We start from the raw sequence: 17,263 nt of genomic DNA on the forward strand, positions 1-17,263 counted from the left end.
CATTTTATTCTGGCTGAAATAGAAGATGCAATAGACGAATCTGTTGATTATAGACCAGAAGTTGTCGACAAATCGAGATTTTATTATTCTTCTGCATTAGTCTTATACTGCATCGAACTTTCGTGTGCTCTTATAAATAAAAATCTTCAATATGTTAAATGAGAAAAAAAAGAGAGAGAGAGAGATCTTACAAAAATTATGATGCAAGCATTCAAATCTTGAACTTTGGATATGTTATGTAAATTAATTTAAGAGCCTTGAGTATTTTATTCAACTTTAATTTATTCTCATTTACATATTATCTCTTATATAAGCTAGAGAATATAAATAAACGTAGTATTTAGATCATTATTATCAGTCCGCGCAGATTTGTTGTACTGACTTATTTATCTGCAGAACGAGATGTATTTCTATTTGAATTCTATTTGAATCATTTCGGTTGTCTTTCGATCAATCATTGCATCAGAGAATCTATGAGGTAATTTTTATAATATTTGTATAAAATAAAACTATAACATTTTATTGCAAAATCTCAAATATAAATATATTTAATGTAAGTATATAAACATAATTAGTGTAAGCGCAAACATAGAGATTCTTTCAAATCATATTCTTTCAAATATGATAAATAATTAATTCTGTTTGATTGCTATAATTATATTGTTATAATTTTTGATACAATAATTTAGATACAAGAAATTGACCCAATAATTAAGATAAACAAGAAAAGACATAAATATGCGATTTAATCAATCACGATAATTATATAATTTATATGAGACATTTACATTTATATTATAATATGATGATGATTTTGAAAAAAAAGCAGAAAAAGTTTTCAATATAATCCTTTGTTTGTGACAGAGTTTGCAAACTTAATTAAAAAACTCCTGTCTATTACAAAATAACTCTATCATTGAATGTAAGCGGACATAATAATATGATCATTTACAATATTTCTATACAATTATACAATAAAATTATAACAATGCTAAAAACAACTTATGATAATTATTTGATATAATAGATGCAAGAATATAACACACACATACACACACACACACACACACACACACACACACACACACACACACACACACACACACTCTCTCTCTCTCTCTCTCTTTTTCTCTTTTATTCTAATTATAATAATATTAATTACTGTAAGAATTTTGCAATAGAATCTGAAAATGAAATTTTATCTTATACACTAAATAGAGAAATAATTGCAGGCAATGTCCGATTAGTGATTTTTTTATTTGATTCACAAATTTAACACATAATGTTTTTTTCCAATTACAATGAACAAATATCAGATTTTTTTATAAAACTTATTAATTATAAAGAAATATATGACAAATGCATTACAACGATCGTTCTCTCAATCTTTCTCATTATTTTTCTTTAGGATTAACAATATTAAGGATCAAGCTAATTGTCAATTATATTGAAAATCAAACATCATTTATTTTATGGTGCGTGCAATCCAAGAATAATAAAATAATAAACCAAAGAGGGTTCAACTTAATTAGACGGTCATATCAGGACAGTTAAGAAACGATGTTCATTACTATATTAGTATTATCTATATTTATTTTATTGGTATATAATTATTACGTGCATCATGGAAAAAGCGGACGACTCTATAATCTTATACCGGGACCATCAGGTTTTCCAATTGTTGGCAGTTTGATCCAATGCTATGTTTCACCAGGTAATTACAAAATTTCTAATCTACTTACATTAATTGACAAACGATCTGTCATTTACAAGCAAAAATTAAATTCATAAATCCTCTATTCTATAGAATATTATATTTATCAAGATTATTGCATGTAGATTACTTATATGAGCACTTCTCTTTGCAATCCATACTATAACTATCCATAATTAAAAATCCATTTTCTTTATTATTATTTATCTGTTTGCAACCTATTTGAATAAAAGTGCACTAATATTAAAAATAAAATTAATCCACAAAATATTGATATTTATAATATAATTCTCAGAGGAAATATGGAAGCTCTGCTGTGAAATACTTGATCAGTACTATCCCGTTTTTAAACTCTGGGGTTTCTTCACGTTTGTTATAAGTATCCGTCATCCAGATGATTTGGAGGTACTAGAAGAAATTAAATTGCTTGTAGACATTACGATTAATTAAATTTAGAAATTTTGCGATTCATACCAAGGTATCTGCTCATCAAAAACATTTTATAAAAAAAATGAAGAAATCGATCCGTTTAAATTAAGATCAAAATAATTAAGCTCAAAATACAGAGATACAATTAATAAATATATTTTTGTATGTAAAATTAAAAGATATAATAAATAGATAGTATATATTGCTTTCTGTTTGCAATGATTTCAGATAATTCTAAGCAGTAATAAGTACATCGAGAAAGGTCATATTTATAATTTATTACATCCTTGGTTAAACACAGGTCTCCTCACTAGCACAGGTAATAATATGACATTAATATATGAGTATATACTTTTTTATTACAATTTTTGATCGATCTGTTTCATCATAAAAAATTAAATAAAATGTTACTTAGACTTGAATATTATCTTAAACGGTGAATTTATACAACTTCTTTGTTGTATAAGCTAGAAGATTTAAAGAAAATTTGGGTGTGATTATATTGAGAGATAATTTCGCCAAGATGCGTGTATTCTCAAATAAATAAAAGTAATACAGAGGTTTTATTTAAATCAAATTTTAGTTAAATCAAACACTATCACGTAATGGACTTATATGTATATATTAATATTAATGTTATATTAATATATTAAAATTAATTATTTCTATCTGATATTTCTATTCTATCCCGTTTCTGTTTCTGTTCTTTCTACTCTATCTAATTTGTAAAGAATTAATTCCAAAATAATAATTAAATCCACGTTGATACTTGCAGTTCCTCATACCGTAAATATTCCTTAAGAAGAAGTTTAAAAGATTATAAAACAATTTTGTGATATATAAGGAAAATTAACGTACTATATTAATGTGTTATTTAAAGATTTATCAATAAACATTAAATTAAGAGAGATAGATTAATCAAGACATCTTATATAAAATATTATTTGTATTTTATTGCACAAATTTGTTTTTTTGTTTTAGGCGCTAAGTGGCACGCAAGAAGAAAGATACTAACACCTGCATTTCATTTTAATATATTGAATCGATTTGTTGATATTTTGATCAAAGAGGGTGATTGCATGACAAAGTCTTTGAAAGATGTCGGAGGGACAGTTGTAAAAGATTTATTACCATTTGTCAATGAACATACTCTAAACGCGATATGCGGTAAGACCTGTAAAAATCTTCATTATATGTTATATGTATATGAGAATTTTATTTTAAATGATTATTTTTTAAGGTAAGGAGATAATTTTTATGTAGTATATCGATTCAATCGCGATAGATAATATTCGATTTTTTTTATACTCAAAGCTATTCTTTAAATTTTTGACTGTTATTTCAATCGTTTATAATAAATTCATTTGTAGAAACTGCTATGGGCGTCTCTTTACCAAAACTCGGCACATTCCATCAAGAATATCAAAAAGCGATACACGATTTAATAGAATTGGTGGTTTATAGGTAATTTATATATTAATTGATATACAATAAATCTATATAATGATGTGATGTATCTACGATTTTTTAAGTAATGATTATTATATATATATATATATATATATATATATATATATATATATATATTGAAAATAGGTCACTTAATGAATAGTCATAAGAAAATAAACAATTAATATAAAACACCAATTCGTTTAAGCGGAGAAGTTGCAATAAAAATATATTCTTCGTGCTCTACTATACGTTTTATTATAAGATAAATATTATTTGCAGTTTTTAATCTGTTAAAGTGTTATAAGAATTTGAAATATTAGAATCTTGAGAAATGAAGCAAAAATGAATTGTATAATAGAATCTAAGGAGAAATTGTCTTTGACCAAAAAATTTATAGCTAAAACAAAAGTACAATATTCTTAGAAGATTCTTTTTCATAAAACATACATAATTTTCAATTTTTCATCTATTTTCTATATTTTATGACTATTTAAAGATTACTTTGATTTTATGAAGCTTTTATAAATAATGTTTTAGGCTTTTACAAAATTATATATTATTATTGGAATTATAGCTTTGTTGAATTACGAGCTAAAGCTTTATTAAATTAGTGAATTATTAAAGCTATTATAGCTTTATTGAATTATAATTATATAACTTTATTGAATTTAGAGCATTAAGGCCTTGGTTTTACAACGATATGTTATTCGCATTGTCGTCAGCAGGAAGAAAGCAAAAGAAACTCTTGAAAATATTGCACGGATTTACGGAAAAAGTGTGTAATAAAACAAATTAATACTTCAAATTAATACTTAAATTATATTCTTCATACTTCATTTATATATAAAATTATATTGTTATTAATACAAAGATTCTAAAAAATTAAATATTGTATGTAGATTATCGCGGAAAGAAAGCTTTATCACCAACTTACTAACCATCAGTATTTAAAAAATCTGGAAAGTAATGAAGAAACAGAAGATGTCGAAAGATTTGGAAGTACGTAAGAGATCAGAGTTTTTAATTTAAGTTTGACAGTGCAATCAATATTATAAATTATGCTTGTACCATTTATATTAAACACATATTCACTCGTAGTGGTTTGCTGCAAAATTGAAACATTATTATAATATTTATAATATTATTATATTTATAATAGAATTTAAATTTTAAACAAGAATTATATTATAAAATTAACGCAATATGCAACAGTGAAATTGTTACTAATATGCTTGATTTCTAGTTAAAAAAAAGCGACTAGCTATGTTGGATCTTTTAATAGCGGCATCTCGAGAAAATTCTTTAACTGATTTGGACATCAGAGAAGAAGTCGATACTTTTATGTTTGAGGTATCTATTATTTTTTTAATTTTTTGTATACATCATAATCATATATATCGATATCTATTAATTTTTTGTATACATCTCTCTCAAGCATATATAACGATATGACGATATGATGATGATTACAGGCTCATGATACTACATCGATGGCTATAATATTTACTTTATTACTATTAGCTGAACATAAAGATATTCAGGTACTTATTTCTCATTATATTGCGATTTATTATTTAAATTTACGACTCTTTTTCTTAATAGTATGGACGCCAAATTTTTGGTGCAATACATTTTATATATACAGGGTGTTCTAAAAAGGTATATCAAAAATTTAAGGAGATATTCCTCACACCTAAAAAATGAAAAAATGTTATATGGACATAAATGCGGAAAACATTTCCTGAATACAAGCAGTGACACATCGACGCAACGATTCAGGGATACGTTCAAAAATGCCTGATGTACAGCGGATTATCTCGCAACCTGCAGTGATATGGTCACGAAGATCTTGAATATCACGCACTGGTGTACTATGTACAATTGTCTTTAAATGTCCCCACAAATAAAAGTCTATCTGATTGAGATCCGATCACTGCTTGTAAGTATTTGTTGCTTTAGGAAAATGGTGAACATTTTCAACATTTATTGTAACATACTCAAGGTCACATTTAAACCAAATGTAAATAAGCCTAATTAAACGATTGTCGTCTACAATAATTAATCCTAAATTTTTCCTTGTGTAAGTAATACAGCTAATAGTATTTTCAACATAACTCTTGAAATAATCATTTCCGCACCTATGTCCATATAACATTTTTTCATTCTTCAGGTGAGGAATATCTCCTTAAATTTTAGACATATCTTTTTAGAACACCCTGTATATGTTACGGGCAAAGTCCGCAAGGTGTCGACATTGTGAGTATTGCATAACGTTTTTAGGCAAAGCCCGCTGAAATGGTTTATTAACTGATATGATCCGGATGTAGGCAAAGTCGACACTGCCTATTCAGCGATAGCAATGTCAATAACTACTATTATATTGCGAACTTTGTCTAGTTCCAAGTGGGCAAAATCGACATTGCTAATTTTTCATGGGTGAAGCTGCGCGTCCGTATTGTGTAGTCCTGATTTCTCAATAAAACATAAAATGAAAATTCAACATAAGGTACAAAATTAATACTTATCTACACATTCGCTTAGCGCATGAAAACAGCAATTAATTAATTTTAATTTGCGACTGATTAAAATATAAAATTTTAATGTTTAGTTTTGACGAGCAATAATATCCTTAAATAACATACTTTATTTAACTGTACCTAATATTTACCTAGTATATATTTATTTTATGTAACTTATGTAATTTATTTTATGTAATACCTAAGTATAACGATTATTTTCATATGCTAAACGAATATGTAGAAGAATATGAATGTTATGTTGAATTTTTATTTTATGTTAATTTTATATTAATATATACGTTATATTTTTGTTTTAGTCTGCGACTGATTAAAAATTAAGGTCATGTAATAATTAGGAATATTTGTGCTTTATCATTTATATTCAAATAAATATTTTTATATTTGTACCTAATCAATCTATTAAATCATCACTTAACAATTGAGAAATCAGGACTACACAATACGGAGATACTAGCGTAACTTCGCCGATGAAGAATTAGCAATGTCGACTTTACCCTCTTGGAATATTCGCAATATAATAGTGATTATTGACATTGCTATAGCGACCAAATAGGCAGCGTCGACTTTGCCTACATCAAACCGTGCTATGTCAGTTAATAAACCATTTCAGCGGGCTTTGCCTAGGAACATTACGCAATACTGACATCGCCCGAGCAATGTCGGCTCTGCACACCTTGTGGACTTCGCCCGTAACACACACACACACACACACACACACACATGTATATATTAATATATATATTTTTAAAGAATTAAAACAGTTGTAAAATAAATATATACAATTGATTTTAATTTCTTAAAAATTTATTTGTCTGCGCACGCATCGAAATCATAATAATTAGAAAAATATTTTAATTATTATCAATAATACAGGAGCGTGTGAGGTTTGAGGTTGATAATGTGATGCAAGAGAACGGAGAAAAACTTAATATGAGAGCCCTGCAAAATTTATCATATTTAGAAAGATGTATAAAAGAAGCTCTACGTTTGTATCCCAGCGTGTTTCTGATGTCACGACATCTTGCAGAGGATATAAAATTGAGTAATTAATTATTAGATTTTTATATATATTATATATATTGTATATATTTTTCAATGTGTTACATCACGAAGTATATATCATCGTATGTAAAATAAGATTAACACATAAAATACACGTAAAATAAGATTACACATTAGTATTTTAAGAATACAATATTATATTATATGTTATTTTCCTCAAATAACTCTTATTTTCGTACATTTTAGAATCTTTTAATTTTATAATAAAGAAGAAAAATCCTTTTCAGAATCATGTGTCATACCGAAAGGGGCGATCTTAATTCTTAATATCCTCGGAGCTCACAAAGATCCTAAGTTTTGGCCAAATCCAGAAGTATTTGATCCGGATAGATTCTTGCCTGAGAAGATACAGAATCGTCATCCTTATTCCTACATACCTTTCAGCGCAGGGCCGAGGAATTGTATAGGTAAATTAACTATAATTTTGTTTGTCCTCGCTTGTCGATCACTTTTAACAAATTTCGCATTGTAGGTCAACGGTTCGCTTTCCTAAAAATGAAAGCTATGATTGCTCCTTTAGTGAACAATTTTTATTTGGAGCCCGTTGAGTATTTAAAGAATATCCGCTTGAAAGCAGATATAATAATTCGTCCTTCTCGTCCGGTTCATATAAAATTCATTCCAATCAAACAATCGTTTGAAACTATGTGTTAACATATCGACACAGTACAATTATAATTTGAGGGACTATTGGAATCAATGTGCTTGTCAGATCTCCGCGAGATATAATTTAACGTCATTTACGCCGAGGATGAGAAAATTTTTATAATTTAAAGCGTCATAATAATTTTTAATATATATTGTTAATATCGCACTAATAAAGGATAAAAAAATGATCCACGTTTGTTTTTATTAATGTAATTATTTTTATTTTGAAATAAACAAGTAATCAGAAAGAAGAAAGTGCTGTTTCTTCTCTGCGCTCCAACTACCGCACTGCAAATGAATATTATTGATACTAATGCACTTGAAATGTATATAAGACAAGAAACAGAATTTGTTAGAATTAGACAGAATTAGACAGAAGCTATACAAATCGAGATTTTATTGCTCCTCTGTATTAACCTTACATTGCATCGAATTCTTATATAAGTAAAAATAAATAAATGTAACTCTTCCAAAATAAGTAAAAGTATACAATATAAAGCAAAAGTATATGATATAAATATAAAGAGGAAAAGAGAGAGAGAGAGAGAGAGAGAGAGAGAGAGAGAGAGAAAGAAAGAGATGAAATATCTTACAAAAAACCTGGCACAAGTATTCTTCTGGGATTTTGATAACTTTGGATATGTTACCTGAATTCAATTAAGAGAGATGTGTATTTTTTTATTTATTTTCTTACATTAAAATTATTTTCGTACAATGAAATGTTTCATTAAAGAAAATTAACTTTTACAACTTCAAATCTGATCAAACTCGAAAGCAGTCACACTTGTGTTGTATTTCTTATAAGTATAATTTCTCTCGAAATATAATACGTGATAAGAAAACAATAAGAGCAGTTATTAAAATGGAATTCAAGAATAGCAATCAGCATTCGTTAACTTTGTAAGAGATAATTCGAAGCAATAAATTACTAAATGATTATAAGTAATTTATCGCCTATTGCATATGTCTCTCTTTCTCTTTGTCTTTTATTTATTAATTTATTGAATTCATGAAGCATTAGAAGATATGAAAATTGATAAAATATAAATTGTTTTCCTTATGTTGTTCATATCGATGTTGATATCTCAAATTCGAAAAAGATTCATTTTAAATGGAAGCAGTCGTTATTTTAAATGCTTTCAGGTCTGATTTTTAAATAGTTCCATAATCATTTCTACATTTTCAGATAAATGTAAATAAAAAGATGTCATTTATTCTTTAATAAAAATGAGATTGTTCAACTGTGTGCTTTTTAAGATATAGAAGCTTATTAAAACGCGCTCTTGAATTGAACGAATAAACATAAACCTCAGATTATTATTATCAGTCTGCGCAGATTTGTTGTACTGGCTTGTATATTTCCTTCACGAATTTGCAATTCCACTTTAATCATTTGAGTTGTGTTTCGATTGATCGTCGCATCATATAGAGTTCATCAGGTAATCTTTATAAAATTGTTATAATATATATAATATTGTAAAATAAAATTTTATAACATTCTATTTTAAAATCTCAATGTTGAATACCATAATTAATATGTGATTTTAACATAAATTTTTTCAAATAAAAGTTGTTAATTTTGTTTCAGATGTTAAAATTTTATTAAATTATTATATTATAATATTTCTTATTATTTCATTAAATGTATATAAGTATAGTATATAAGTATAGTACATTATAGTATATTAATATATGTATATTATAATGTATTATAATATATGTATATGTATAGTGCATTAATTTTGCGGAGATGTTTTAGATGTAAATCATTGAGATTGTTTTAATGCAAGAATTAGGTATACAAAATCAATACACGATAATAAATAAAAAAACAAATAAACACGTTTAAGCAATCGCGATAATTATACAAATTATATATCATATGAAACATTACAATAGAATAATAATTTTAATAAAATATCGAAAACATTTTCACAAAATAATTCCTTACTTATGACAGAATTTGCAAATACTTGATTAAATAATTTCGGTTTATTACAAATTAACTCTATCATTGCACAACAATAAGAGTATATTTATTGATTAAAGATACAAATTTGCGCGGAAATGAATCGAACATTATAATTAAGAACATTTTTTTACAGTTATAGAGTAATTAAAATTATAGCAATACTGAAAATAATTTATATTAAACGTTTGATATAATAAATATAAGAATAACATTCGCCTTAATTATAACATTATTAATAAATTTAAGATTTTAAAGAATCTCATCAAATTTTATCCTATACAATAAATAGAGAAACAATTGCAAACAATGCCTGATTAAAAAGTTTTGTATTTGATTGACACATTCAGTACAAACAATTTACACAAACAATTTTCCACTTTTTCCATTGAACAAATTTATCATATTTCTTGATAGTTCGTTAATATTATTAACAACCAAAAATATATGATCAATGTATTACAATAATCGTCGTCTCATTCTCTCGATCACTATCTTTCTCCATTTAAGATTAATATTAGGGTATCAAGATAATTGTCAATTTTATTTTAAAAATATCATTTATTTTGTGACAGGTGGGAAGAATAAAAAAACAATAAACGGAAGAAGCTTAAGTTTAATTAGACGTCAAGAACATTAGAACAGTTAAGAAACCATGTTTGTTACTATATTAGTATTATCTATATTTATTTTATTGATATATAATTATTACGTGCATTATGGGAGAAACGGACGACTCCTTAATCTTATACCAGGACCATTGGGACTTCCGATTGTTGGCAATTTGTTTCAATACTATGTGTCAGCAGGTAAATACAAAATTTCTAATATATTTATATTAATTGATCTATCATTTACACAAGTGAACACAAGTGAAAATTCATGAATCATTTATTCTAGAACATATATTTATCAAAATTATTACATATAGATTACTTATCTAGGCACTTCTTTTTGCAATAACCTTTAGCAATCTATTTTCTTTATTATCACTTATTTGTTTGCAACGTATTTGAATAAAGATACTAATATTTAAAATAACCCCACCAAAATTTTTGTATATTGATTGTGTATTTATAATATAATTTTCAGAGGAGCAGTGGAAAATCTTTTGTACATTACCTAATGAATATTATCCCATTTTTAAAATTTGGGGTTTCTTCACATTTATTGTATGTATCCGCCATCCAGATGATTTGGAGGTAATAAAAGAAATTCATTTCTCTATAAACAATATAATTTAAATAAATTTAAAAATCTTGCGATTCACAAGAAGATAATTGCTCATAAAATGTATTTAAAAAAATGAAAAAACAAAGCAATACTCCATCAAGATTAGATCAAAATATGAAGATGCAATTAATAAATTATTTGTATACCTAAAATTAAATAATAAACAGAGTATATATCTTTTTTTATTTCCGGTGATTTCAGACAATACTAAGCAATATTAAGCACATCGAGAAAGGTCGTTTGTATAACGTATTACATCCTTGGTTAAACACAGGTCTTCTCACTAGCACAGGTAATAACATGATGACGTTAATATGTAAGTATACATATACATTTCTATTACAATTTGTGGACGGTCTGTTTTCACAAAAAATAAAAAAAAATCAAATAAAATGTTACAATTAGACTTGAAAATTATCTTAAACGGTGAATTTATACAATTTCTTTATCGTATAAACTAGTAGATTTAAAAGAAATTTGCAAATGTGATTATGTTGAGATATAATATAATTCCTTTCAGCGTAAAAATTCTATGAAAGAAAGGTTTAAAAGATTTTAGAATAATTTTTGCGATAAGAATAATGTTATTTAAAGATTGGTCAATAAACATAAGAGAGATAGTAATCTTATTTGTATAATATTATTTGTATTTTATCATCTTGTCGTTATAGGAGTTAAATGGCAAACGCGGCGAAAGATATTAACACCTACGCTCCATTTTAATATATTAAATCAATTTGTTGATATCTTGATCAAAGAGGGCGAGTGCATGACAAAATCTTTGAATGGTGTCGAAGGGACAGTTGTAAAGGATTTATTATCATTTGTTAGTGAGCACACGCTAAACGCAATATGCGGTAAGGCTTCTGTAAAATTCTTATTATATATTACGTACAGTAATTTCATTTTGAATGATTATTTTTTAAAATAGAAAATAACTTGTTCCTATACAATGCATCGACAAAATGAAGAGAGATAATATCCGGTATTTTATATTAAAAGTTACTCATCAAATCTTCAGTTCTAATAATCTTTGATCTATTATTTTTGTCGTACATAATAAATGCATTTATAGAAACTATCATGGGTGTTTCTCTACAAACATTGGGTGAAATCCAGCAACAGTATCGAAATGCGATTCATGACATAATCGAACTAATAGTTTATAGGTAATAGTAATTTTTATGAATATAATAAAAGTAATTATGTAATATATACATATATGATTCTTTAAATTATGATTGTGATATATTCATACATTTTGAAAAATAGATTAATTAATAAATAATCATGTAAATGTAGACAGTAGTGTTATTCGTTTACAAATAATTTGAAATAAAAATGTATTGTACGTGTACTTCACTAAACATTTTATCACAAAATTTTTTGTAATCTTTAAAATGTTGAAAATATTTAAATTTGAAAAAATTAAAAGAAAAATGAATTATGTGCAAAATTTATAAAAAAAATTATCTTTGATCACAGAATCTATAACTAAAATAAAAATACAATATTTTTTAAGATTTTATTTTTTACGTAACATGGTTTTAAATTTTTTATACATCTTTACAATCTGTAATTATTCAAATATTATTTTATAATTTCATGACAGCTCTTAATAAGACTTTTATAAAATAAGTAGCAATCATAATCAATGTAATTATATAACTTTATTGAATTTCGACTTAGAGGATTAAGGCCTTGGTTGTACAACGATTTATTATTCTCATTGTCACCACAAGCAAGAAAACAAAAGAAAATCTTGAAAATATTGCATGGATCAACGGAAACAGTACGTTATTATTCATTATTTTAAATCTTAATTATAACTTAATTATAACACTTTTATGTAAAATAACAATATATCTTGTAATCTTTGTAAGATATATTAAATTATTAAGATTATTAAGATTTATTTTATTTATTTATGATTATATTTGATAATAAATATTAATAATGCTTTAATATCTATGATATAGTACAATGCATCATTGCTGTTTGCAAAAAAAATCATTTTAAAAATTAAATATTGTACTCGTATAGATCATCACGGAAAGAAAACTTTATCACGAACGCACTAATGATCGATACTTAAAAAACCTTGAAGGTAACAAAGAGATAGAAGAAATGGTTGGAAGTACGTAAGAAATCAAAGCTTCTAATTTAAGTTTGGCTGTGCATTCAAACATTATAAATTATGTTAAATTGTACTAATTTATATTAAACATATAATCACACATAATGGTACAACATGTGTTTGCTGCAAAATTAAATCATTATTATTTGTAATAGAGTTTGAATTTTAAACAAGAACAATATTATATAATTAAAGCGCAACATGCAAAACTAATGCCTTTTTTTCTAGTTAAAAAGAAACGGCTAGCCATGCTAGACCTTTTAATAGCGGCATCTCGAGAAAATTCTTTAACTGATTTGGACATCAGAGAAGAAGTCGACACTTTTATGTTCGGAGTACGTATCTGTTATCTTTTTTTTTAATTTTTTGCATATTTAAACATACATAACGATTAAGATATGCATATGATGATGATTACAGGGTCATGATACTACAGCGGCGAGTATAATGTTTACTTTATTATTGTTAGCTGAGCACAAAGATATACAGGTACCTATTTCTCAATATATTGCGATAATACATATTTTCTCTATATAGTATATATTAATATATATATGTAGGAATTCAAATATCTATAAAATAAATATAAACAATTTATTTTAATATTATAAGAACTTATTTGTATCTGTGCATACACAGAAACCACAATAATTAGATATATTTTAATTATTATCAATGACACAGGAACGTGTGAGGATTGAAGTTGATAATGTGATGCAAGAGAACGAAGGAAAACTTAACATGAGTTTATTGCAAAATTTATCATATTTAGAAAGATGTATAAAAGAAGCGCTACGTTTATATCCTAGCGGGTTTTTAATATCACGAAGCCCTGGGGAAGATGTAAAATTACGTAATTACTTTTCTGCTTTATATCTTTGATCATATTGCATAATACAGATACATTATTATGAATCTAAATAAGATTAATGCATTAATATTTTAATATTTTATTCAAAAAGCTCTTATTTTTGTAAATTTTATTTAATTTTTAATTTTATAATAATATGCTTTGCAGAATCATATGTCGTCCCCGCTGGAACGATCTTATATCTGAATATATACGGAGTTCACAGAGATCCCAATTTTTGGCCAAATCCAGAAGTATTTGATCCGGATAGATTCTTACCCGAAAGGATAAAAAATCGTCATCCTTATTCTTATATACCATTCAGCGCAGGACCGAGAAATTGCATAGGTGAATTGATCGTGTATACCATTTTTTCTTGTGTTGATCGTTTTTAATAGATATCGCATTGTAGGTCAGCGATTCGGTCTCCTGAAAATGAAAGCTCTAATAGCTCCTTTGGTGCATAATTTTTACTTGGAACCTATTGATTATTTAAAAGATATTCGATTAAAATTTGATATGTTAATTCGTGCTTCTCATCCGGTTCATTTAAGATTCCTCCCGATCAAACAACCGTTTAAAACTAATGCGGATACTGCAAGAAGTGATGTACTATAACAAGGTGATGCATTGCAAAAATCGAAGACAATTGTTATGCATTATTATATGTTCAACGTATATTTGTGTGTGAAGAAAATATATTTGTAAACATTATATTATTCATGAAAATATTCACATAAAATAACCTTATAAGTCTGTATATCTAAATATATTATGTAAGAATCTTCTATCATTATTTGCAATCGCAATAAAAATGTATATCTATAAAATATACACATGCAAAGCTAATAAAAATGTTTTCTCTGCGACTTATTCAATAAAGCAATAGAGATGAGAATATATTGCTAACAAAAATTAGCGTAAGTTTAATATATAGGTTGTTATCATATTAATAAAAGATATATATAAAACTTATGATAAATAATCTGAGTAATAGTGTAATATAAGCTAAACATGTTTTTGTATTTTAATTTCTAAGTTATATTACTTTTTCTTATATTAAATATTTAATATATAAACATTCTTTTTTTTAACAGCCTATTCAAATAAAAAAATTGTTAATCTCGTTCATTGCAATTGTGACAGTGGATTTATTGTTATATGATACAACTTTGAAATTAATTTCATTAAATGCAAAATATTATTTATATTATATTTGCTTTGTTGACCTTTGTTTTAAATTAAACACATATTTCAAATGAGATATGTATCGTTTGCAAAGCATGACGATAAATTAAATTCCTTCTTCTCATAAAACTCGCAGGAAAAAGATATATCGCATAGATTTATATTTACATTATATATATATATATATATATATATATATATATATACATATATATACACACACACATATATGATTATTATACCATTTTTTTTCTACAAGTTTCGAATTGAAAGTACTGCCTCGCGTAAATAAATTAAATCGAGGAGACACATTAATTTTATCGTGCGATACATGATTACACGAGCATTAAAAAACGTGACCTCAAAAAATGTCGCAGTATCATTGGGAGTCGCACATGAATGTTGTTACAAGGAAAATAAACTAAAACGCATATAAGTTATCTCAATAATGCCCTTCGACCATGATTCTTCTTTTTCTCTCTTTATTGTCTCTTTACTTCAAGCGATTAATCCTTATTGCATTAATCAGAAATGAGTACGATGTTACAAACAACTCCGACTTTACACATAAGATATTTTAGAAACTCGATATTGATTTAAATAATAAAGATAGTAATAAAGATAGTAATTGATTTTGTCTAAAGTTTTCTTGGGAGTGAATTTTATTTATCAAAACTTTTCATATATTTATCGTATATTAGGAATCTCTTAAAATTCTATTTAAAATTACAAATGATTCTGAGGAATTACAACCCAATTAATTTCCACAAACAAAATTTATTTTGTTAATTTTTGTCTAATTAACATTTTCATAAACATTTTTGTTTAATCAAAAAATTTGGAAATTTAATAATTCATAATTTCATAATTTATATTGCTTCGAAATAAATAGCACATGACTGTTCCATAATCATTTTTGTTTTTTCATATAAATACGACAAAAAATATGTCACTTAATCTTTAATCAAAGTAGCATTATTTAATCGTTTGCTTCCTAAGAAAGCTGATTCTTAATACGGCTTTGAATTAAGAGGCTATAAATACAGACCCCAGATTTTTATTATCAGTTTATGTAGAGATTTGCACTTGCTTATATATCTGCTTGACGAGATTTGCAATTTCATTTAAATCATTTAGGTTTCAATTAATCATCGCATCAGGTAATCTTTATAATATTTGCGTAAAATAAAATTTTATAACGTTTTATTGCAAAATTACAATGCTTAATACATTTTTTTTTAAACACCATAAGTTATTATTTTTTAAATACCATAAGATTATTATAATTTTATTGAATTATTATAATATGTTATAATATTTCATATTATTAATTTATTAAATGTTCATTATATTAATTTTGCAGACATGTGATGCAATGATTAGATATACAAAATCGATATTTAGATAAGTAAAAAAAAAATAATTTTCTTTATCGCTTTAAAGCGATAAAGAAAATTATTTTTTTTACTCATCTAAATATCGCTTTAAAGCGATAAGGAAAATTATTTTTGTTTACTTATCTAAATATCGATTTTGTATATCTAATCGCTTTAAAGCGATAAAGAAAATTATACAATTTATTTATTATATGTGTGAACATATTAGGTTAACAATTTTAAAAGAAAGCAGAAAAAAATATACCAAATAATTCTTTGTTTATGACAGAATTTGCAAATTAGATAACTTCGGTTTATTACAAAGTAACCCTTATCATTATATATCAATAAAAATATATATTTATTTTATTTGCATATATTGATTTACTTGCATATTTGTACAGTAATGAACTAAAATTATGCATTATGATATGATCGCTTATGAATTCCTTACATTTCTCTACAGTTAAAGAATAAATAAAATTATAACACTGCTAAAAACAATTTATATTAATTATTTGACATAATAGATGTAAAAATAACACTCGCGCTAATTGTAATACTATTAAATAAAATTGAGATTTTGCAATAGAATTTCACGAAATTTTATATTATACAATAAATAAAGAAACAATTACAAACAATGGATGATTAAACATTTTTTT

The 17,263-nt window shown here is 25.7% G+C and overlaps 2 protein-coding genes across 4 annotated transcripts; both read left to right on the plus strand.

The window, feature by feature from the left end:
- The first annotated feature begins 345 nt into the window (after window positions 1-345).
- On the plus strand, window positions 346-7,864 carry LOC105248130 (cytochrome P450 4C1). Of its 2 annotated transcripts, XM_025406251.1 has the most exons (13): window positions 346-478; window positions 1,409-1,714; window positions 2,010-2,119; window positions 2,372-2,462; window positions 3,125-3,310; window positions 3,514-3,607; window positions 4,268-4,370; window positions 4,495-4,594; window positions 4,839-4,945; window positions 5,068-5,136; window positions 7,009-7,177; window positions 7,425-7,604; window positions 7,670-7,864. In XM_025406251.1, the coding sequence occupies exons 2-13, from the start codon at window positions 1,561-1,563 to the stop codon at window positions 7,849-7,851; spliced, it is 1,545 nt and encodes a 514-aa protein (XP_025262036.1). In that variant the 5' UTR covers window positions 346-478; window positions 1,409-1,560; the 3' UTR covers window positions 7,852-7,864. The 2 variants fall into 2 exon arrangements, with proteins under 2 accessions (XP_025262036.1, XP_025262037.1); XM_025406252.1 differs by lacking the exon at window positions 2,010-2,119.
- A 1,186-nt stretch (window positions 7,865-9,050) lies between these two features.
- On the plus strand, window positions 9,051-14,863 carry LOC105248129 (cytochrome P450 4C1). 2 transcript variants are annotated; one of them, XM_025406250.1, is made up of 13 exons: window positions 9,051-9,284; window positions 10,390-10,623; window positions 10,907-11,016; window positions 11,249-11,339; window positions 11,719-11,904; window positions 12,123-12,216; window positions 12,737-12,839; window positions 13,091-13,184; window positions 13,413-13,519; window positions 13,605-13,673; window positions 13,869-14,037; window positions 14,203-14,382; window positions 14,433-14,600. In XM_025406250.1, exons 2-13 carry the CDS (start codon window positions 10,470-10,472, stop codon window positions 14,444-14,446), a joined length of 1,371 nt encoding a protein of 456 aa, XP_025262035.1. In that variant the 5' UTR covers window positions 9,051-9,284; window positions 10,390-10,469; the 3' UTR covers window positions 14,447-14,600. The 2 variants fall into 2 exon arrangements, with proteins under 2 accessions (XP_025262035.1, XP_011251044.1); XM_011252742.3 differs by having other exon boundaries at window positions 9,052-9,284; window positions 14,447-14,863.
- The last annotated feature ends 2,400 nt before the right edge of the window (window positions 14,864-17,263 follow it).

Source organism: Camponotus floridanus, unplaced genomic scaffold (genome assembly GCF_003227725.1).
Source record: "Camponotus floridanus strain SB8 unplaced genomic scaffold, Cflo_v7.5 scaffold138, whole genome shotgun sequence".
NCBI classification, from domain to species: domain Eukaryota; kingdom Metazoa; phylum Arthropoda; class Insecta; order Hymenoptera; family Formicidae; genus Camponotus; species Camponotus floridanus.

What these genes read in the sequence shown, in the direction of transcription:
- LOC105248130 (XM_025406251.1), top strand. Translation starts at nt 1,561, where the DNA reads ATGTTCATTACTATATTAGTATTATCTATATTTATTTTATTGGTATAT. An exon ending in GTCATCCAGATGATTTGGAG is followed by an intron (nt 2,120 to 2,371) that starts GTACTAGAAGAA and finishes CAATGATTTCAG; the next exon opens with ATAATTCTAAGCAGTAATAA. An exon ending in TGCAGAGGATATAAAATTGA is followed by an intron (nt 7,178 to 7,424) that starts GTAATTAATTAT and finishes AATCCTTTTCAG; the next exon opens with AATCATGTGTCATACCGAAA.
- LOC105248129 (XM_011252742.3), top strand. Translation starts at nt 10,470, where the DNA reads ATGTTTGTTACTATATTAGTATTATCTATATTTATTTTATTGATATAT. An exon ending in GCCATCCAGATGATTTGGAG is followed by an intron (nt 11,017 to 11,248) that starts GTAATAAAAGAA and finishes CGGTGATTTCAG; the next exon opens with ACAATACTAAGCAATATTAA. An exon ending in AGGTCTTCTCACTAGCACAG is followed by an intron (nt 11,340 to 11,718) that starts GTAATAACATGA and finishes TTGTCGTTATAG; the next exon opens with GAGTTAAATGGCAAACGCGG.